Source organism: Eupeodes corollae, chromosome 1 (genome assembly GCF_945859685.1).
Source record: "Eupeodes corollae chromosome 1, idEupCoro1.1, whole genome shotgun sequence".
Classification (NCBI taxonomy): domain Eukaryota; kingdom Metazoa; phylum Arthropoda; class Insecta; order Diptera; family Syrphidae; genus Eupeodes; species Eupeodes corollae.
Window position 1 is genome coordinate 12994274 of NC_079147.1, and position 23960 is coordinate 13018233.

The 23960-nt window shown below is 38.6% G+C and overlaps 1 protein-coding gene and 1 long non-coding RNA gene across 2 annotated transcripts in view; one reads left to right on the forward strand and one right to left on the reverse strand.

The window, feature by feature from the left end:
• The window catches only part of LOC129943030 (uncharacterized), a 225153-nt gene that overhangs the window by 103110 nt on the left and 98083 nt on the right, over positions 1–23960 (reverse strand). The window contains exons 12-13 of the mRNA XM_056052234.1: positions 23776–23933; positions 8594–9398 (exon numbers count right to left, since the gene is read on the reverse strand). Of these exons, the coding sequence (XP_055908209.1) occupies positions 8594–9398; positions 23776–23933 (963 nt within the window). The remainder of the gene's footprint in view (positions 1–8593; positions 9399–23775; positions 23934–23960) is intronic.
• On the forward strand, positions 11456–12789 carry LOC129943031 (uncharacterized). The gene is made up of 2 exons (XR_008781149.1): positions 11456–11816; positions 11878–12789. It is a non-coding gene; the product is annotated as an uncharacterized LOC129943031 (long non-coding RNA).

Genomic DNA, 23960 nt, shown 5'->3' on the forward strand with positions numbered 1-23960 from the left:
CATTTGTACAAAACATGAGGAATTCTTCCTCTTCCTCGGTTCCTACGCTTGTTGTCAATGACACTCCTTTAGTTAGCTCTATTGATAAGGCTAACTTATTTGCAAGGCAGTTCGCTGAAAATTCCACCTTACCAGATAGTGTCATGACTCCCCCAGTTCTTGAACGCGTAAATGATTCTATGGGACCAATCTTTTTTCGTACTCGAACTGTGGCGAGAGTTCTTAAAGATCTCAACATTCATAAATCCGCTGGCCCAGATGGTATCCCCGCTATTATTCTGAAGAGGTATTCTTCCACGCTAGCAAAACCACTGCGTAAGCTTTTCCATCAATCCTTTTCTTGTGGGCTCGTTCCGAGTAGTTGGAAAACTGCATTTGTTCAGCCAATTCCAAAAAAAGGCGAATCTTCTTCTCCCACAAATTACCGACCGATAGCACTTATGTACGTCCCTTCTTTCTAAGGTCATGGAAATGCTGATTAATTATCAGCTTAAGAAATATCTTGAGGAACGGAAGCTTCTTAATGACCGGCAATACGGCTTTCGTAGCAATAGGTCCACTGGTGATCTCATGGTTCATCTCACCGAACAGTGGAACAGATCTTTACATCGTTTTGGAGAAAGTAAGATTATTACACTTGCTATTTCAAAGGCATTTGATAAAGTTTGGCATCTTGCTCTCTTATCGAAAATGCGTGCTGTCGGTATCGACGAATCTCTTCTTCGTTGGATTAGAAATTTTCTTTCGAACCGTTCAATACAAGTTGTTTTGGATGGATTCAAGTCTGAAACTCATAAAATAAACGCTGGTGTGCCCCAGGGCTCCGTTTTGTCTCCGACCCTCTTCCTCATTTTTATAAATGATCTCCTGTCTGCTACTTCTAATCCAATACATTGCTTCGCTGACGATAGCACTCTTAGCTTTTCATATTCGTTTCCAGACTCACAACCCTCCTCTTCGGATGTGGAACTGCAACGGCAAAATATGATTAGCTCATTAAATTCCGACCTACACAGCATTGTACAATGGGGAATAAAAAATCGTGTGGAATTTAGTGCTTCGAAAACGCAATGCTGTCTTGCTTCGTTAAAGCGAGATAAACCGTCTTTGCCACTATCTATGAGTGGCACTTGCATCAACGAAACAGAAAATCTTGACATCCTCGGAATGTGCATCAGCAACCACCTTTTGTGGAGTGATCACATACGCGATGTTGCCAAAAATGCCGCAAGATGTCTAGGTTTTTTGAGACGTTGCAAGAAATTTTTTTCTCCGTCTGATCTGGCTACAATCTACAAAACCTATATACGTCCAAAACTTGAATATAACTCTCATCTCTGGGCTGGTGCTCCAGTAACTTATTTAAGCTATTTGATTTGATTTGACACCTCCTATCCAACCCTTCCCTCTTTTCCTAATGCTCACACTGTGTCTTTGGCATATTAAAGGTATAAAAAACCCTTTTAGTGTTTGCTAATTATAAAAAAAAAAACCAGTGTGGCTTCAGACCTGAAAAATCTAACATGGACCAAATTTTCACTCTACCCCAAACACTTGAAAAGTTCCAAGAATATAACATCGAAATACACCATCTTTTCATCGATTTTAAAGCAGCTTGCTTATGAAATTGTAGACAGGAACGAACTATACCGATACTATATGTTGAGTTTTAGTATCTCTACCAAACTGATACGACTTATCAGGATGACGTTGGAAAAATGCTCGTTGCTGCGTCAAAATTGGAAGATACTCGATGGAAACCTTCGAAACCACAAGAGGACTTCGATAAGCGATGTCATGTAGCTTGAAAGAGTGGTGCGCAACACCAACGCCAATACAAGTCAATTCAATTCACACAATATCTTGGATATGCAGATGACATCAACATTATGGGAAGAACCAAGCGAGCAGTGACGGGTACTTTCTCTAATGTCGAAACTGAGGCGAAGAAAATGGGTCTTGAAAATAACGAGGACAAAATAAAGTATTTATTGTCGTTAAATAGAGTCGATTCACACCGTAGACTTGGTCAAAATCTGACAATTGACGACAGGTACAACTTCGAGGTGGTAAACGAATTTGTTTATCTGGGCACTGCTGTTCATTCTGCAAATAACATCAGCGCAGAGATCAAACGTAGAACTAACTTTGCTGATCGCTGTTTCTTTGGCCTAAGCAAGCAGTTGAGGAATAAGGTCATATCGCGAAGTACCAAAGAGACTGTACAATACTTTAATCATCGCAGTCTTGCTGTATGGACCCTCTCCCAGGCGGATGAAGGATATCTTGGTATCTTTGAGAGGAAGGTTCTGCGTACGATCTATGGTATAGTTTGTGTCGACAGGCAAAGTAACATCTGGCGGAGAAGATTTAATCAGGAGTTATACGAGCTGTACAACGACTTGCCACTGGTAAAAAAACTGCGTGTTTAACGTTAAAGATGGCTAGGGCATGTCCAGCGAATGAACATTGAAGCTCCAGCCTGAGGGAACAAGAAGCAGAGGCAGACCTCATCTCCGGAGTGATCAAGTTAAGGCCGACGCACGTCAACTTGGTATTCGAAACTGGAGGCAGCAAGCTAGAGATCGAGTTAGCTGGCGAAATGGCCCATAAGCACAATGCGCTGTAGCGCCATCTTAAGTAAAGTAAAGTAAGTCGTAACTATTTGGAACTGATGGAAGTGTGAACACAGCCTCTTCGTGGCGGCCGCTATAGAAACAAACCCCAAAGGGTTTGGCTAAGGCTGTTGACAGGCTGATAACCTGTTCCGTAAAAACCATGGACAGGGAGCTGTATTTTCAGAAGAAAAAATATGGTGCATATAACAGCTACAGCAGTGATACAAAACACCGTGTTTAGAGTAGGCTTAATAATTAGCGAAATAGTGAAGTCTACTATTATCGGCTTTAACGCTATAAGCGAAAGGCTATGAGCAATTCGCATTTCGAAAAGAAAGAGAGCAAGTCGAAAGTACCCTCAATTCTTGCTAAATCAATGATGTAAAAGCCATTCTCAAATAATAATCAGTTTAATCACGTGTTGATAAACGATCGCCACAAATCGAGCCTGATGACAGTACAAAAGTACTGCCATGCCAATATTGACTCAGATCTTGTTGGTATGGTATTCCGAGAGCGGGTTGCCTTTCGAAGACGTATTTGACCAGTTTTGAATCAACTTTACGCAATGAGAATACCATAACACCTTTGGCTATGTGTTAGTACTCCTCCTCAATGAGATCGATGGGGAAGAGTAAGTCATGTGAGAAGTGGACACGCCTTAAAATACTGTTATTAGTACTGCCGACTCTATTTTAGGCAGCAGTCGCAGATATAAGAGCGACTGGTTCAATGATGAATGCAAACTAGGGACTGTAATAATGTTGTATGCCGAGCAATGCAAAAATATCGTGCACGCGAAGAGGAATAAAACGAGCTTAGAAGAACAGAATAACGGCTTCACATATAGAAAAAAGAAACTTAGGAGAAGAACTTGATCTTTGAACTGAGAGCGAGGTACGCACTAGGTGCGGAAGTTCTATCAATCCATCCGAAGCATGACTAAAGGACGGAGAGGGAAACCTGATTACCCATCCCTTATAGGCATACTGGAGCGATGAGAAATAAGCTTAAATGAATTTCTTAACGGTCAGCTCACTGAAAAAGTGTTTTTATCACTTCAAGAAGCAGCTTATATGCTTACGTTACTAAGCTTAAAAGAGGTTGAGAGGGATATACAAATGCTTAAACAAAACAATGTCCCGAGAGCCGATGGCATATCAGCTCAAGGTGTTTCAACAAGTCGGGCAAGCTTAACATCGAGCAGTTCATGGAATTATAGTGCACTTATGGGAACATGAAGAAATAACAGAAGACTGGCGGAAAGGTATGATATGTCGCATACACAAGGAAGGAGATGTTACAACGTGGAGAAACTATGGAGGTACTACGTTGTTGACTAACACTTATAAGATACTCCGCTCTATCCAATAACATCGGATAGGCATATACGCTTAAACTATCATCGAACAATATCAGTTTGACTATTATCACAGGAAAAAAAATAATGGAAAAATGTCTAGAATTTAATATTTCAACTCCCCATCTGTTAACAGACTTTCAAGCTGCTTACGAAAACAATTGCATGAGAGAACTATGAAATTTGTTTGGATTGCCAAATTCTCTCATAGTTTTGATTTCGTAGGCAGCCTTAAAATCTATTAAGGAAGTCAACTTTAAAAACCCGTAGGCTTGCCTCCGTTACGTAAGAGGAACCGACGTCCAAAAATCTATCCAGATACTTGCTTAGGCAGACGACAACGATATCATCACTAAGATTGAGCAGGCTGCACAGAATTTGTGACTGCACATTATTAAACGAAAAAAAAGCACAATTGGTCAAACAATAAAGGTAGCGGAGCACGAATTTAAAGTATTGCTATCCTTGAAATATTTTTGGGTCAATAGTAAGCAGTTGATAACAACATAAAAGAATAAATAAGCAGGTGTTTGCTCAAGCCCAACAGAGTCTATTTCAGTCTTTTAAAACCAAAAACTTTAAGAACTTACACATTGATCCGAGATTTGGGTGCATAAATAAAGGCAAGCTAACCACTTTTTCCAACCACGAGTTTGAGAGGAATGTTTTTCTGAGAAACCTTACCATAACTTCTAAAAACTTACATATGGATCCGAGACCTGAGTGCATACTAAAGGCACTCCAACCACTTTGTCCAACCACGCGTTTGAGAAGGTTTTTCGAAGAAACCTTACCATAACTTCTGAGTACTTACGGATCCGAGATCTGGGTGCTTATAGAAAAGGCATTTCAAGCCCTAAGGCCCGTTTAAAAGGAAGGTATTGCAGAGAATTGTTGGCATCTTATGTGAGGAAGGATGATTCCAAAGACTGTAAATCTATCTAATTTTATGTAATCTACTTTGAAGCTGATAAATTAATAAACAAATTAGGTGGCACAACAGCCCGTTGAGAACCAGGGTCTAGTGACTTACAACCCTTAACCATTCCTGTGTGCGCGTAATTGCAGGGATGGAGGCGACCTACAGTTTATATGCCAAATCCGAACGAATAATTTGAGAAAGCACTTTTTCATGACAAGAATTACTCTTGGAGAATTTGTCAATTTCTCGCAAGAGGCAGTAAACGGGAATAAAACTTTAGGTGGCACAGGCAGGGATTGAACCCAAGACCTCTCGCATGACAGTCCAATGCACTAACCATCATACACCCTATATACTACAACTTTGAAGCTGATATTGGGACAAGAATTAAGCTCGGTAGACTCCGGTGCGATCAACACCTAGCTCGTATAATGAAGAGGAATCAGCTAGGAAATCTCTTTGTAGTACAATTTATGGTAAAGGGTTTTTCAATTGACGCAGGTAGATTTTGGAGCCCCGTGGCGGCCAAATGTTTTGTTTATTATTCAGTCGCTTTTGCCAAATCAACATGGCAAGTTACACCAAAATGAGTGTTCACTAACGAAAACGTTACGCGCATTGCGACCATTTTACCGTTGACAATAGACTCTTCAACGTTTGGTGGCCAAATTTAAGACGACCTTACGTTCAAGAACTATAAGACCTGCTGAAACCATCGTCGCAGTCCCTGAACGTGTACAGCAGAACTTAAAGCAGCCGCCGTGCACAAGATCTCGGACTTTCACAGACTTCAACCCCAATTTTGGCCAAAAATCATCTTTAGTGTCGAGGCGTATTTCTGGATGAATGACTGCGTTAAAAGCAAAATTGCAATACATAGGACGACACCAAATGACTCGAGGTTCACCAGATGATAAAACATCCTCAAAAAGTTACCGTTTGGTGTGGATTTGGGCTAGGGCGGCGTAATTGGTCCGTATTTTTATGAAAACGACGTTAGTGAAGCACTCACCAAGCACAGCGAACGCTTCATAACGATGTTAACTAATTTTTTATGGCCCAAATTGAACCAAAAGGATCTAGACGACATGAGGTTCCAGCTGGACGGTGACATTTCGCATGAACAATTCGAGGGTAAGGTCATCTCTCACAGAAGTAATGTGAATTGGACAACAAGGTCATCCGATTTGATCCCTCTAGACTTTTTCCTATGCGCAGGTAGAAATGGCGATCTCAAGGCAACCTAGGCTGAGATCCAATTAGCGCTGTAGTGCGCCGTTTTGATACCAAAAACTCGTTTGACCTTTGATTGAAAGGGATAGATTTATAGAAAAAAGATTAGATCTCTAATCTTTGTCTCAGATAGCTCATCAAGTTCTTGAAAGAATGCTTTTCCAAAGTATTTCATTCTAGTGTTTGCCAAAGCAGGACATTTGCAGAGGAAATGGATCATCGTTTTACTTTCCCTTTGGTTACTACAACTACGGCAAAAGGTGTTGTAAGAGATACCTAACTTCTCTGCATGAACTACTATAGGCCAATGTCCGGTACAAACCGCAACTATCCTCGCTATGTCTTGCCTTGGCCTGCATAGAAGATCGTTTGTACTGGTTTTATTATAGGTGGGCCATATCTTCCTAGATATAATGCAGTTGGGTAAATTGCTCCACTTTGGGTTTAATTCAGTTTCGTAAATAGAAAAGATTTTACCCTTCATAGCACCAAAAGGAATGTTAACCATTTCCGCAAGTGAGCTATTGCTGTTGCTATTGCTGGACCGATTTAGATGAGGATATATCCGAGTTGATGGCTTTGACAGCTGCCTGACTGTCTGTAAAGATAGCCGCATTTCGGTTTTGGTTTGGGTTTTGTTTAAGTATCTTACATGCCTCTCTTATTGCCAGCATTTCAGCCTGAAAAACCTAAAGGATTTGGCTACATTTAGGGACTCAGAAAAGATCCCAGAACCAACTCCTTACTCTATCTTTGAGCCGTCAGTAAAGATGGTTGTGTCGAAACCTATCGACACGATGTCATCCTCCCAATCTTCTCTCGATGGGAAGATAACCTTAAAACCCTTACTAAGGTTCAAAGTAGGAGTGCAGTAGTCAGTGTCTACCGAGATAATATCTGAGGGAATTAATTTCGTAGTGTTGCTGTGACCATAAGGTTTTGACAACCAGCTGTTTGATTCCTTCAGCCTAATAGGGCTGCAGGAAACTATGTATTTAATAAAAAGGTCGATTGGTAGAAGATCCAAAATAACGTTAAAGGGCCCCTGTGGTGCCCACGCAAGCTGTTCTCTGAAATTTCTTTAGCTTATTAATATTATAGGCTTTGCTTAAAGCAGGTCACCACACAATCGACCAATATGTTAAGATTGGACGTACTACGGCTGTGTACCACCCCCAATAAGTTTTGCACTGGAAGACAATGATAGGATTTGCCCGTTGAGTCGAAGTAGCGTGAGGGACTTCCTATGCGCAAGTCATTGAAAATTGGACCACTCCGGTCCGTGCCACCAAAGAAGCTGAGGCTGTAATTTGAATTATGTCGTGTTCCACAATTATTAGCATACATTCGCCTTTCAAATAAAAAAATATTTTTGTTTATACCTCACACACAGCTTGTTTTATGCCATTTCAACATCTACCCACCCGTCCCGTATTGAAAAAAACACTTTAGCTTGGCCTAGTATGCTTTTGCTAGAGACTCATAACGCCTTGGGGTGCGCAGCTGAATGGCATTTTGTTTAAATTAACATCGCTTTTCGACCAATTTGTTACATGTTAGAATATCGATGAGCAAGATAAACGTCTCAGCGCAATGGATTCAAGCAGGGAATGGAACCACTTCGAGATACCATTTAACGATTCGAAGTAATTATTTATTCTTTGTTTAAAAAAACATGAATAGTTCATAGATCATTTAAGGTCTTTTTAGCGTCAACAGTTGATCGTAACTGAGTTTCCTGTCGCATTGTCAAATAAATACTGATAAATTGGTAAATAGTAATTCTTTTTTATTTTCCTGACAATTGTGGAAAATACAAATCTGTCATGACAATTTCTTAATAAAAGGGAAAATGGTAATTATTGTGTATTTCCCTATAATTCTACAAAATTCTCAAATTCCTTATGGAACAAATTTTGAGAACAGTCAAATAAAAAATAAAATAATAAGTAAATAAACAAATTGTTACCTGTCACAAATATCAATGTTTCTGGTTATGTACCCAGAGATTACTAGAAACCAGGAGAAACAGCATACAAGATTTACCGGTTACGCAAACCAAAGAATAGATGATTTTGAATAAGGATATATGAAACTTTGAAAAAGGGTTTAAGACCTTTCTTTTTCCAGTTCCCGAAAATTATACGTTGTTTCTTTAGTGAGCCTCACAAAGACAAACGTTTAAACGCTTACTTTAGCCTTATGATACAAACCACTAAACGAAAGACATGTATGAAAAAAAAAAAACAAATCATTTTTAAAACCCTTTCTGGTTGCACCAAACTGAAATATTTTTATAGCCGATATAGACATGACTAAAAGAAACAACTGTCCTACAAAAATTCAAATTCATGGCTTTCACTTTTTTCCTTTAGCCTTCATTTCCGGAAGTCTAAGGGATTCACCAAATAACTAATACTCTACAATTTAGTCTTTTCCAAGACGAAAAATAAAACTTACCTTTGTGATGAACAATGCAAGCATCGATGAGAACTCTTTGCTGTCTAAAAGGATATTTTTACCACTGTTCTGGAACAAAGACTCCAGCACAAAGAATCCCTGCCAGTCGTGCACTTTGATTTTGCCATCGCAGAGTCCTTTCGTTACAATTGAATATATTGCTCCTTCCTGCATCGACAATGCTGGCGACGACGACGGAGATGGTAACAGTATCGGCATTGGTGTCATTGGTTTTGGCGACGCCGACGACTGCGACGATGTAACCATTGAATGCTGCTGCAGTTGTTGTTGTTGTTGAAGATCGACGAATGAATTCCAGCTCCGGTCGTGAAGTAATAAAATCGCTAACATCCTCTGGCATTCTTGGGAATCAATAAATTTCTCGAGCATTCCCAGAACCACCTCCTTTTGTGTGTCCAATTCTTTGGCGTCCAAAGCACTGACACTGCTGATGCTGCTGCGTCGGCTGCTGCTCTTGCTGTTACTGCTTGTTGCAAATCTTAACGGCGATGCATTCGCCGAAACGCTTGTAGTCCGAGGAGGCACTGGTGGAGGCGGAGCCGGCCGATGGGGGCGAGCGTCTATCGAGCCTGACAACGGCAACGTCGACGGAGGAACAGGCATCAGGAATATCTCAAAGGCTAATCCTTTCAGCGCAAGGACACTGCATTCTCGTATTGAATTATTGGCCAGTAAATTGTTGGCGATGCTTATGATTTTCGGTATCGTTATTATCTTTCGATCGCTTTTATATGTTAATTGGACGAGGAACTTTAGGACCGGTGGAATTATGGTGCTGCCATTTCTGTTGAGCGTCGATGTTGTTTTCGTTGTTGTTTTGTTGACCATGATTTTAGTGTTGTGATGGTGGGTGTCATTGTCGCATCGGCAAAAGGATTATCCATGAAAAAGAGAACATAAATAAAGAGTTAGTACGTATAGACGATATACAGGGTGGTTGAATAATGTTATTGTTTTAGGAATTTTACATATAGTGCGGTACAGTGGGAGTTCCACACCCTTGGTCGCAGAGTCTGGTGAAGAGTTATCCTCACCACTTCCCGTTCTTCGTTTGACGATAAAGGACCACTTTGCTGTGACGCGTCACCGAATAGGGAACTATTATTTAATATTATGCTTTGGGTCACGTAAAATATTGTTTGCCATGTTTCAATCCCCTCGCATCGGTTGGGTTTGTCTTGGTCGGTTACCATGTTCCCAGACATCTTCGATTGGTTGCTAACTTTATATATATGTACATATTCATAGACATAAAGCTACAGTGCAGGACAAAACAATGAATCGACTTTTCATCAGAGCAAAAATAGACCAGTAAAAGGAGGATTAGGATAAGAAATCATTTTGGAAGTTTAGTGGCAAAGCCTGTATTAAAAGTGTAACTTTGCTTTAGCAAGGTTCTAAAGCGAAATGTACTGCGCGAGGTGTTGAAAGAAGCCAAATTTCGTATGGACATAAATTGAAGAATTTCCTTGGCCTGTTAAAACATCGGTCTTATTTTTTTTTTAAGTAATAACAATAGTTGGCAAGGTTTTTTTCAGGCAATCAGGTTTTGATGGAATATCGCGTTTGTTTTTTGTTTTAAATTGAAAGGTCATGGAGTAGTTTTTTTTTCAATAAAATTCGTGATTTTTAAAACCTTATCTTTGATATTCAGTTTAAATATTTATATTATTACGTAGAGGTGTCAAAAAAGCTTCATAATTTTCATTTATGCTTAAAAGAAAGAGGCAAGCGATTTGAAAGTAGTTTTATTTTAGTCACAAATAATGTTGAAAACGGGAATTTTTAATATTTGTAAACGGACCGTTCGGGCATTGAAACACAAAGACGATTCCGAAATCATATAACTGTAAGGACTTCATAAAATATTAAAAAAGCTTGTCAAGCTATTGAAGCCGGCCCTTGTTGATCGGTTATATATTATGCTCGGGCTCTACGGATGTCAGACCCGTCAGTTTGGCGAAATTTTCTTTGTGTATTTTTCAGTAGCAATGTTGTTAATCAAACAATGAGGGACAATACCCATTTTCATTTATTACAACTTCCGTAATGGGGTCTCTGAAAGAATACAAGGGCTCTATGAACGACCTCTACACCTTTCCTAGTTTATTTTTAGTGTGATATTAGTCGAAACTTCATTAATAGTTCGTAATTTTGTCGTGAAAACTTCACTGTCAACACTGATCGTTACTTATAGATGCTGTGTGATGTTTTTTGCCGGAACTGAGAAGACGACGACGTATCAACTTGAATACTGTACGATTTGGTAAGATGGATCGACTTGCCATACATGTAGAGCAAACAATGGGTTTCTTTAAGAGAAACATTCACTGGGCGTCTAATTTAATGGAGAGGAGATGCGGAATGGGCATCTCTAAAACCGGATTTGTCACCAGGTGATTACGTTATGTGGATCTTCATATCTCAAAGCACGAGTAAATGTTAACAAACCACCTTAACTTGAAGCCGTAAGTGAGACAATTATCCAAGACATTCAAAGCGTTAAATGCATTCGATATCCGATGAGTATGCAGAACTTCTGACAACGTCTGAAGGAGTATTTTGAATAAAATTGTCAGCACATAACTGATGTGATTTTTCGTATGTTCACAAATTAAAATTTGTGTTTATTTTGTTGACTGGTTCTGTAATTGTAAAATCTAATTGAGCTGAAAGTTGTGATTTAATATCAACATTAAAAATATATGTACTCAACATTAAAAATATATGTACTCCAAAGCATAAGTCTAAAACCATGAAGGTACTAAGCTCAAGGTTTCCTAAAACAACATAAATAATGAGAATTTTAAGAACCTAAGTAAGATACCCAACTGATTTAAGGGCCTATTATGGATCACAACTCAACTTAGTTGAGTTGTAATCAAGACAACTCAATTTGAAGACAACTGCAAAAAAAAATCGTATTACGTGAGACAACTTTTTTCAGTTGAGTAGACCAAATACGTTGCCTACTTTTATGTGCTTGTTTTGTGTCAAAATCAGCTGTGTAAAGTAAAATACGTAGGAATTTCAAAATTTTGAATTCAGTGCAAAATTTTATAAAAAAGACAAAATAATAGGAAATGGAGAGTTCTATTGATTTGTTTCTTGGAAATTCGGAAGAAGAAAATGCTCTAAATGTTGCGCTGATGAGAAAAAATATTCGAGATCACTCCAATCCATTGGAACTTCCAAACAAAAAGTATTATTTATAAACAAATTCTTTGACGAGTGCTGATTTTAATGTCTTCGTTTTGTTTCAGATTTATAAGTTATTTTAGACTCAACAAAGACGCATTTTTGTATGTGCTAAATGAAATCAAAGATCATTTGAAACAACCACAGCGTTCCTCCGCAATCCCACCAATTCTCAAACTCTGCACTGCCCTACGTTTCACGGCAGAAGGAAGTTACCAAAAGTGCAGTGGTAATGATTTTAATTTAGGCCTTGCTCAGCCAACAGTTTCGGTAGTGTTAAAAAAGTGCTAGACGTAGTAGAAGAACGTATCTGTCCACAATGGATTAAGGCTCGTATGACAAATGATGAGATGAATTTATCAAAAATTCATTTTTACTAGAAAACCAGATTTCCTGGAGTAATAGGATGCATCGATGGAACTCATATTCGAATCATAGCACAAAAAAATGGTGGTCTTGATGGTTGTCCAATGCTATTCAGTTGAACAGCTATATTTTCCCATTCTTCGTCTTGGGTTCTTTTTGTGGAACCGAATTGTCCCTTGCCTCTGGCCAGCTCAGGTTTCTGCTGTAGAACCTCAATCAACCTCTCGAATTGGGCAGGTTTAGTTATTTTTAATCTAAAAAATTATTTTCTTACAGATGTTTATATTACTATTTGTAAAACTTACATTTGTTTCTCCATTTTCTTAAAAAAATTGGTTTTCAATGAACTGTTTATGCCTACAGTTATTTTTTTGTACACACAAATACACTACACAACTAGTAAATATCAGTTGCTGAATTTTGACAACAATCGCAACTGAGAGACAACTCAACTGGCTTACATAATAACCCGAACACATTTAAAAAGTCAACCATTTTTTAGTTGACTACTGGTTGACTTGTGACAGACAACTAGTTGTGATCGGTAATACCGATTGCCGGATTACAACTCAACTTTGTTTTTAGTTGTCTTACATAATAGGCCCTTTAATCTGAATCCAAAAGATCCATGCTTTGCAAAGTCATCAAGCCGTAAAATTGTAGATAGGCGAATCCCTTACAGTCGAGACATCCTTGCACTGGACGTAGCCCAGCGCCTTCGGTTCAGTAGGACTCTTTCCGATAGAGACCGAAGAGATAGGGCTAGGCAGAAGAACCAGTTTGGCGACTTCAAATTGAGAATGTCATTTAAAGTTGTCTAGGGCATTTGGTCTTGGCCGGATTACAAAGGTTTGATGATTATATAGGGACAATCAAAATGATCGAGTTTGATCTACGTAAGGTGATAGTCAAATTGATACCTAAAAAGCTGTCACAAAAAAATGTGATAGTCGTTTTCATGTTTATTCTGAATAGAGCTACAAGACGCTTACACAAATCACTGGAGAATTTTCTTAGTTAACTTTGTTTCTTAAAAAACACATTCCTGTGATCGACAAATCTCACGACAAAGCAAGAAAAGTAAAAATTTTATTCAAAATCTACCAGTTTTAAACTTTTTTTTTATAAACGGGCACTCAAAGGGTTATTAATACCCTTAACATGTTTAACGTTTAAACACAGTGCGAGCGTTAGGAAAATAGGTAAGGATTAAAGAGGATATACCGATGCACATTGGTCTTAGAGTTTTGAGTATCAAAATGATAGGAAAAAACAGAGCTTGGTAAAGCATTCCACATTCTCGATGTGCGATTTAAGAAAGAATCTCTATTCTTGACTGTACGCCTGAAATTGAGCTCAAGGTTAAACTGATGTGCATTCCTAGACATACGAGTATTACGGCTGAATTGTTTTAGGGGGGGAATGCAACTGGCTAATTCGATAGAACGCTGCTTATAAAAATATCGGTAGAACAACGATAGGCATGAAACATTGCGGCGTTGTTCAAGTGACGTAATTGTTTCGGTTATAGTTCTATCGCCTATCATTCAAAGCTCTTTTTTGGATCCTGTCCAAGATACTTAAACTTGTTTTAGGGGCAGCTGCCCAAATATGCGAGTTATATTCAAGTTCTGGACGAATGAAGGCTTTGTAAATTACAGCCAGATCAGAAGGGGTGAAACATTTTTTGCACCGTCAGAGAAATACTAAGCACCTAGCAGCAGAATGTCAAATATGTGATCATTTCATAAAAGGTGATCTGTGATACACATATCGAGTACTGACAGTTGTTTAGTTTCCTGGATGCAAGTGCCACTCATAGATAGCGGCATCGGGCTTATGTTACACTCTTATGACAAGAGACAACATTGATTTTTCTAAACATTCAATTCTAGACGGTTTCTGACTCCCCATTGGACAATGCTGCCAAGACCAGAATTTAATGAGCTTATCATACGATGCCGTTCAAGTTCCACATCCGAAGGACAAGGATGTAAATATAGGAATGAGTATTAAAAGCTGATGGTACTGTCGTCAGCGAAACAGGTTTTATTGATTACAAAAGGCAGACAAGAGATCGTTTATGAATGTAAGGAAGAGTGAAGGAGACGAAACGGAGCCCTGGGGAACACCAGCATTTATATAATGAATTTCAGTCTTAAAAGCATCCAATACAACTTGTATTGAACGGTTAGAAAGGAAGTTCTAATCCAACGAAAAAGGTATTCGTCAATACCAAAAGCACGTATTTTCGATAAGAGAGATTGGTGCCAAACTCTATCAAATGCTTTTGAAATATCAAGTGCAATAATCTTACTTTCTCTAAAACGATGTAAAGATTTGTTCCACTGTTCGGGGAGATAAACCACGAGATCACCGTTGGACCTATTGCTACGAAAACCATACTGCCGGTCATTAAGAAGTTTCCGTTCTTCAAGATATTTCTAAAGCTGATAATTAATCAACGCTTCTATGACCTTGGAAAGAAGGGAAGTGAATGTTATTGGACGATATTTAGAGGGGGAGGATGATTCGCCTTTTTTAGGGACAGGCTGTACAAATGCTGTTTTCCATCCGTTTGGAAAGAGACCTGTAGAGTAGGAAAGATAAAAAAGCTTACGCAGTGGTTTTGCAGCGTTAAAGAACACTTCTTCAGAACAATAGGGGGAATACTATCCGGGCCAGCGGATTTGTGTATGTCAAGGTCTCTCAGTACTCTTGCAACTGCACGAGTGCGAAAGAAGATTCGTCCCATAGAATCGTTTACGCTCTCAAGAACAGGAGGACTCATGACACTCTCCGATAGCGTCGAATTAACAGCTAACTGTGCTGCAAGCAAATTGGCTTTATCGATCGAGCTCACATAGAGAGCGGCATTGTGGGCAAGCGTTGGAACCGAGGATGACGTGGTGTTTCGTAAGTTTTTTACAAATGACCAGAAATTTTTACTACCTTTGGGTATTTTTTGCCGTAATTTCTGGTCATGCAAAAATTTGGTTCGTCGAATAATGATGTTTTATAGGAATCAATTTAAAATTTTACCATGGCAACAATGAATTTTGACAGTTTGAATCTGAAAATGTTCAATCGAATTGATTTGAGTTGAATCATTTTGCACATACGAAATGAAAATGATAGTCAGTTTCACTATCGAAAATATGATGGTCAATCATCACCTTATCCGATTCCATCCCAGGGTGGCACCTACAAAAAAATGAGGTTTGGATAGGACCCACACTGATAACTTTCCATCCCGTCTGTCGATTTGTTTTGCTTAAAAGTTTTTAGGCTTACCTCTTGGGTTTAAAAAGTTGTCAGTTAAATACGTAAATATGTAAGTCCTAAAACTTAAAAATTACCAACAATATTTATCATATAAAGAAATAGTTTAGTTTAAAAAAACATATTTTTTTTCAAATAGCTTTTTAGTCGAAAACAATTTTTTTACCAATTTAAATAGAATTTCTTAAAATTTTACAAATTGGATGAATGACATTAATTTGAGAGATATCAAGAACCGAACATCAATTTTTAACAAATTTGCATACTATTTTTTATGAAAAACCGGACTGTTGTATTTTTAAAAAAAGTTTGAAGACAGTATTTTTAATTTTTGAAAATTTATTTAGGTCGAAAGTAAATTATTACCAACTTTTATTAATTTGTTTTAGGTTTTTATTTTTTGTTTGAGTTCTTTTTTTTAGGTTTTTATTTTTTATAAAAAAAAACTGTCAATATTTTTGATTATAAAAAACCGTTTATTGGACTTTTTTCCAAAAATAAATTTATTTTTAATGACGTTATAATATATAAAATAAAATTTAATTCAAGTCTTTAGCGTCACTGGTTCGTTTTAAAAAAAAAAACACCCACGCAATGTTCTTGAGAGCCCTTTCTGCATCTTTCTGCATTATTATTTGTATATCAAAATGTATTTGAAGTCAAAAAATCTACTGGTTCTTGAGCTATTGACAACGAAAACAAACGTCGCGAACTTACGGACATACGAACGTTCGTACGCACGCACAGACATATTTCTAAAAATCTTTTATTTCGACTCTAGGGAGCTTGAAACGTCGAAAAATGTCAAAATTTTCAATTTGACAAATCGGACCCATTAAAATAATAAAAAAAAACTAAGTTGGGTTTTACCCTAAATCATCGTTCTTGGTTTATTTAACATTTTTCAGAAATCATAACCTGATGTGACAGAAAAATTTTAAGTCGAGATTCGATTTCAGGACAATTTAATCCTTAATAAAATGTTCTTCCCAATGGGGCAGAAAAATGGATATTTTTATTAACTAACAAAAATGACAAAAAAAAAGTAAAAATAAGAACGAAAATGTTAACTCTTGCTTTAAATATAGTACTCATTTGGTAGGTGGACAGACAGTTAAAAAATAAATTAGGGGGCGCACAGTCCGACTCCGAACGGCTTATTTGAGAAAGCACTTTTCATGGCAATCCTCTTAGATGGTTTGTCAATTCCTCACACGAGACAGTACCAGTGAAAAAAAAAACTTTAGATGGCACAGGCAAAGATTGAACTCAAGGCCTCTGACATGACAGTCCTATGAACTAATCGCCACGTTACGGGTACAACGGACAAACAGTTACTAAAATAATTTATATTACCTAAGAAATGACTCAGTTCTTTATAAATCAGCCGACATAAAAGGTATTCTGGGCTATTAATGCATTGTTAATACAAATTGTCATCTTCCTTTTCAATGCAGTTGCAAAATGCTTCACGCATTTTTAGAACGACTCCATAAAACCCACGATATCAAACCATTTCCGAAAAGGAGTTAGGCTGTTGCATCATTATTTGTTGTCAAAGCCAGTCTAGGGAAGCGTTTAACATTAAAAAATGCACCCTTTCAAATCCTTTAAAAAACCTTTACCCACAGTCCTAATTTGCACGGCAAAGATAGAAATTTATCTTTGAGTCAAGAATTTTAAACTTGAAGAAGAAATCTACATTCTGATTAGAAAGGAATCTGCTCCTCATAATATTAATAGCAGTAGACACAAATCACTGGAGGCACAAATCTGAGATACTTTTAAGTAAGGTCTTTTTGTTTATAGATTTAAAAATCGTGATTTTGAACATCCCATGGGTCGCAATAATTTTGAAGTCAATTAATAAGGAACTAAACTGAGGATGATGCCATTACATATATAAGAACAAGTATTAATTATCAATTGTAGGTATATTCCAAGGAACCAAGGAACTAAGATGATGTTTGAAAGAGAGTTTCTGTTAACAGTGACAAACACGGCATTAATTCTACAAAAAATTTAAAAAAAAATGCTCCTTGTTGTCAACAAAACGTTTAGCAATGATAGATAGAGCAAATATATGATCCACATTCGATATACCCAAACAAAATCCAGCTTAAGAAGAGCTTAAAAAGGTTTATATACCCAGTTAAATCGTCAGTACTAATCCAACGGATTCTGCTAAACATTAAGCCATTTTATTAATTATGTAAATATTATTTGGAGTGGTATTATTTTTTTGTCCCTTAATGTATATACGAGTTGTGAATTTTATTAGTTACAGCATTCACATAAACAAAAAGCAAAAGCAAAGGACGAAGGACGAAATACTATAAGTTCATAATTTTCGTACATAAATAAATATGGACAGGATATGATGGTTAAGTGGTCATAGAATTATGGTGTTTTGTGATGTGTTTCCGATGAGTTAGATTTAATTATTGAATTAATAAATTTCATGTGAAGATTTTAATTATGTCGGTTGTTAATGGGTCACGTTGCTGTTTTTTTTTTTTTTTTTTGTGGTAGGTGAATTTTTCGTCATTAAAATATGTGACAATGTTTTGGGGTGGTTTTGGTTGCGTATATAAAATCAATTTAGTGTCATAAGAAGATAATTTCATAGAGATATAATTCCATGGATATAAAAAAAGATTTGAATGTAAGAAAGAGGGTGAAGTGAGCCTTTATGAGTGGACTAAGGTTTAATGTTTCACATGTGGCGCATAATCTTTTGGTTGGAGTATTAAGCATGTAATATCGGGTAATCTTCAAACTAAAGGGAGTCACTAAGCAACGAATTCAGTGTTTTAATGTAGCGATGTTTTATCTATAAACAGCTTTCTAACGTCGTTGTCTAAAACAATTTTTGGGTATGGAGTGTTTTTGGTTTGTTTTAAACTTTAAAAATTCTTGTAAATTGCCATCAGTCTGAAATTTGCCGATTATACGAACCTTGTAAAGCATCAGGGTTGGCACGTGCACGCGTACGATTTATTGCCAGATCACCCATGTTTATTTGTTTTCAAATATGTAAGGATTTTAAAATTAAATTATGTATTATAATCCAGAAAAAGTAGAAATTTCTATGTCCTTCCTATGAAGAAATCTATTTTGGTTTAAGAGCAAAACATTTTATAGAGGTAGAAAGGAAGTCAAGAACCTTTTATAACAATTTCCTGAAAACTATACGTTTTTTTTTGTTAGTTTGTTTAATACGTAAGAAATGTACGATACATTTTCTATACACCGCAAAAGTGACTTAATTTTGACCGAATTTTTTTTCGAAGAAAGCAGACAAATTTTTGAGATGGAATCAACGGTGGCGTCTTCAGGTCCAGTAATGTTGAACTACTTAGTGAACAACTTATAGGGCGCCTGCGACATATTCGGAGCCCAGACCTATAAGGAGCGGTTTTTACGGCTCCTCGTCCTTGGAGTTATACTAAGGATCTGGCCTTTCAAGTTGGGGGTTGTGCCGTTGCATTGACTTCCTGACCAGGTAAAACATACTTTAGTTGCGAAGCAACAACAAGCCTCGGATACGGACGAATTTACTGTTGACAACCTACGCAAACGAAATAAGTACAACGAACTTTGGATCTGTACGTGGAATATTAGGTCCCTTAACACCTAACCACGTGCAACCGAACAACTAGCGGAAACCTTAAACTGCTGCAAGGCAGATATTACTGCCATCCAAAAAGTGCGATGGGATGGACCGGGAAAACGCAAACTAAAATACTGCGATGCATACTTCTGCGACTGCTACTGAGAACAAAGACAGCGTTTATTTGGGTGTGGATTTGTTGTTGGAACTAGACTCAGACAAAAAGTCTTGAGTTCCAACAGTGTGAGCGAGCGCATCATGACAATTCGCCAACATAAGCCTAATATGCGCGCATGCCCTAACAGAGGAGAAAGATGAAGACACCAAAGACATAGTCTTGGAGCGGACGATGTTGCTATTGCAGTAACGGGTTAACATCCCAATATACTAAAAGAGGTTTTACAAAACGCTTTAAATAAGCTCACCAGATGGGCAACCCACAAAAAACCGACTTTGTCCTCTTCTCAAGGAAATACAAAGCCCCACTTATTGTCCCTCCCTCATAAACGGTGTACCACTTAAATTCTCTGAACAAGCAAAATACTTGGGTCTCATTTTGGATAAGAAATTATGTTGGAAACCTAAAATTCAACAGAGAATAAACGAGGCCACAGTAGCCCTGTTCTCCTGTAAAAAGGCCATTGGTAATAAATGGGGCCTACAGCCCTGCATTACAAACTGGCTATATATCTCGGTCATATGGCCGATCCTTACTTATGGAGTTACGGTATGGCGGAAGGCGCTAGATATAGTGACAAATCGCGATAAACTCAGCAAAGTCCAACGAACAGCCTGCCTGTGTATGGGAGGAGCACTTCGCTCTACCCCTCCGCCTCACTTGATGTTCTGTTTCATCAAATACCACTGGACATTTTCAGCAAGCAAACGGCCGCTAATACAGCCATACGGCTTCAAGCCTCCTCTATGTGCATCAATAATGGGGCCACACGACTATTTTGAACTCGTTCAGAACTATAAACAGTAATATTGACTACACCATACCCCATCCTCAGTTTAATAACAATAGCTTCAAAGTGACCGTTCCTCCCAGACCTTCTTGGGAGAATACATTATTTTTGAACGATGATCCTATAAACTTTTATACAGTCGGATCAAAAACGGAGGATGGGGTTGGTGGAGGCGTTGACTCAGATACACTGAACTTAAGTCTTTCTTTTCGTCTACCCGATCATTGAAGCGTGTTCCAAGCTAAAATCCTGGCTATAAAAGAAGTCCTATCCTGGCTTAGAGAAAACGTTATATCAACTAATTATGTACGCATCTTCTCGGATAGCCAAGCTGCGTTTAAGTCCCTAGACTCTGTCTCCACTAACTCACTAACAGCCCTGGATTGTCGATCATCTCTTACGGAGATGGCTTCACAGTTCAACATTCACCTTTTCTGGGTGCCGGGCCATAGAGACATTTCAGGAAATTGGAAAGCTGGCAAACTTGCAAAAAGCGGAATAACTTTACCTCTGCTGGCTCACAATGCTAGCATAGGTATCCCCTTAGCTACACGTAAACTCATGCTTAAGCAAGATACCATAGAGAAAACAAACTTCAGGTGGAATAACACCACCACCTGTTTAGCGACAAAACTAATTTGGTCTAATCTTAGCGCCAGGCGCTCAAAACAATTAATCTCTCTGAGTAGATTGCAAATTAGCTACGTTATAGGTGTCCTGACTAGGCACTGCTTAATAGGAAGGCATGCTATTCGACTTGGAGCCCCTGCAAATGATTTTTGTAGGAGTTGCATGGACGAGGAGGAGTAGGAGGAGACAATCTCTCATCTTCTGTGCACATGGCCTGCCTTATCACGAACACGTAGAATCTACCTTGAAGACTACTACTTCGACGATACCAGCGATCTAAAAATTTCTGACATTATTTGTCTCCTCCTCTTCACTCGGAGCTCCAAATTGTCCGACGAGTTAAGCTGATCAACTGATCCATGTGGTATCACAAAGGACCATACTTTGGTCTAAGTGTGCTGGACTTCCCAACCAATAGCCACTTTAACCTAACCTAGTCTTTGAGCTCTTGGACAAGACTTATGATGGCTTGGCGCTGATGGCTATTTCATCAAAATTGTCTTAGGAGATTTGAATGCCTAGCTAGGAAGAGAAGGCATCTTTGGTGGCACCATCGGGAACGACAGCATGCACGAAACCACCTCCGACAACGGATACAGGCTGATCGATTTCGCTGCGGGGAGAGACGTTCTGGTAGCTAGTACGCTGTTCACACATCTTAATGTCCACAAAGGGACATGAAAATCTTCTGATCAATCAATTGTCAACCGGATTGACATTTCCATCGAACGCACGACACTTCTCCAGTATACAGAATATCCGAACATTCCAAGGTGCCAACATTGACTCGGACCACTACCTCGTTGTAGCCAAGGTACGGCTACGGATATCCCGATCCAAGCCAAAACAAGGAAGTACTGTGAGAAGTGCTACAATCGCAATTGACTGCCATGTTCTTTTGCAATCGAGTCTCTAAAAACCTCTTAAGGAGTCCTATGCTACCTGCATTAAGCATTGACAACCAGTGGCAACATTGCCTTGCAGCCATCAGAGATGCCGCCTATGAAGTGCTAGGTTTCACATGGCCACAACAGCGAAACTCCTGGTTTAACAACGAATGCCAGCAAGCGCAAGCAGCGAAACAACAGGCATACAAAACGGAGCTGTACAGAAGGACCAGAGCTGCAGAAGAAGAGAGAAGGGAACATCGCCTTCTTCGATGGAAAAAAAGAGAGCATGAGAAGAGCGCGTTCGAGGAGATAGAGGGATGTCACAACAGCAATAAGGTACGTAAATTTTACCAAAGGTAAAAAAAACCTCCCAAGGGTACCAGCCACGAACCGAAGCCTGTTCAGACGATCAGGGGAACATCGTAATAGAACCGCAGTCTTTATTGAGAATATAGAAAGACCACTTCTCCATATTACATAACGGCGATGACGAACCGAATTCCGCTATAAGTGAGATAGAACCACTCAACCTCGGCGACGCAGACCAACAAATTCCTCCTACCCGACCTCGACGAAGTGAAGATAGCTATATCTAAACTGAAGTCAAACAAATCTGCTGGGGCTGACGGCATCGCTGCTGAACTATTCAAAGCAGCAGGCGATGACTTGGTAGGGAGCATTCACCAACTCATTTGCAAAATATGGTCGCAAGAAAGCATGCCCGATGAGTGGAATCTCAGCATAGTGTGCCCGATACATAAGAAAGGAGAACCTTTAAACTGCGCCAACTACAGAGTCATCAGTCTCCTTAACGTTGCATATATAAGATTCTCTCTGCCGTATTATGTGAACGTCGACAAACTGATAGGTCCTTATCAAGGTCGCTTTCGACCAGGAAAGTGCATTATCGACCAAATATTCACACTACGGCAGATCTTGTAAAAAAAAACAAGAAACAAGAATTCGATACCCACCATCTCTTTATCAATTTCAAAGCCGCGTATGATTGCATCTATAGGGAAAAGCTTTAAAGAGCAATGTCTAGTTTTTGGCATTCCTGTCAAACTTATCTGTTTGTGCAGAATGACGATGGAGAATGCACGCTGCTCTATCAAGGTCAGAATACATCTACCGATGCATTTGATGTCAAAAAAGGTTTTAGACAAGGCGATGCACTGTCATGCGACTTCTTAGACATCGGTTGGAAAAGAATTGTGCAAAACACTCAACAGTCAAAAGATCCATCCAATTACTCGGATACGTAGATGATATTGACATAATTGGAAGATCAGAGAGTGATGTCAGTGGAACGTTTTTGAGCATTGCGATGGAAGCGAAGAAGATGGGTTTAGTGGTCAATGAGGGCAAGACCAAATATTTGCTGTCATCAAAAAAGGACATTAAATTACTACGTCTTGGACAAAACGTCTCCATGGACAGCTATAGCTTCGAGGTAGTTGAGGACTTTGTCTACCTATGATAGAATAGCTCTTGCAAATCGCTGCTTCTTTGAACTTAGAACGCGATTGAGTAGTAAAGTCCTCTCTCGGTCATCTAAAATCGCCATCTATAAGACACTGATCATCCCGGTTCTCATTTATGGCGCTGAGGCCTGGACCCTGTCAAAGAAAGACGAGAGCGTCTTAGGATGCTTTGAGAGAAAAAATCTTCGGGTGATTTTCGGTCATCAACTCTCTAGCCAGGCTTCAAATCCAATCCCGAGGGATGGCTCAGTAGAGGAAGACCGCTACTTCGGTGGCGCACGCTGGTGGGTGAAGAACTCAACGAACTTAGCGTGCGAAACTGGAGACAGCTAGCTGGGGACCGAGTTGGCTGGAGACGCATGTTGGTTGAGGCGCATAGGTCCACTCACAGACATCTTTCTAATAATCTTTTATTTCGAATCTAGGGACCTTGAAACGTCGAGAAATGTCAAAATTTTCCATTCACCAAATCGGACCCATTACAATAAGAATTTAAAAATACCCTTTACTTATAACATCAAACTCTTTTTCTTAAAGCAAATCTGTTCCTTTGGCTTTTCCGCTGACGTGAAAAATCAATTTTTTTCACCAAAGACTTCTTTAAACAAAAATGTTACGGCCCTGAGAGAACACCGATATATACAATTTCACAATGTTATTTCAAATTTATATTAAACTGTTCTATTTTAAATTAAAACATTAATATATTCATAAATTTATAATAAATTACCTTGCAACTCCGCTTTCAATCAACTCCAAGCTCTTCATTATTTCATCGTATATCACAAACTTCGAGTCCAAAACGCTATAGGTAACGTTTAAATCCAACAATTGTGAGAGCAATTCAAGAATGGAAGCCTGCACTTTCGAGTTTGATCTCATAAAAAGCTAAGGAAATAGTTTTTTTTTTTTTTT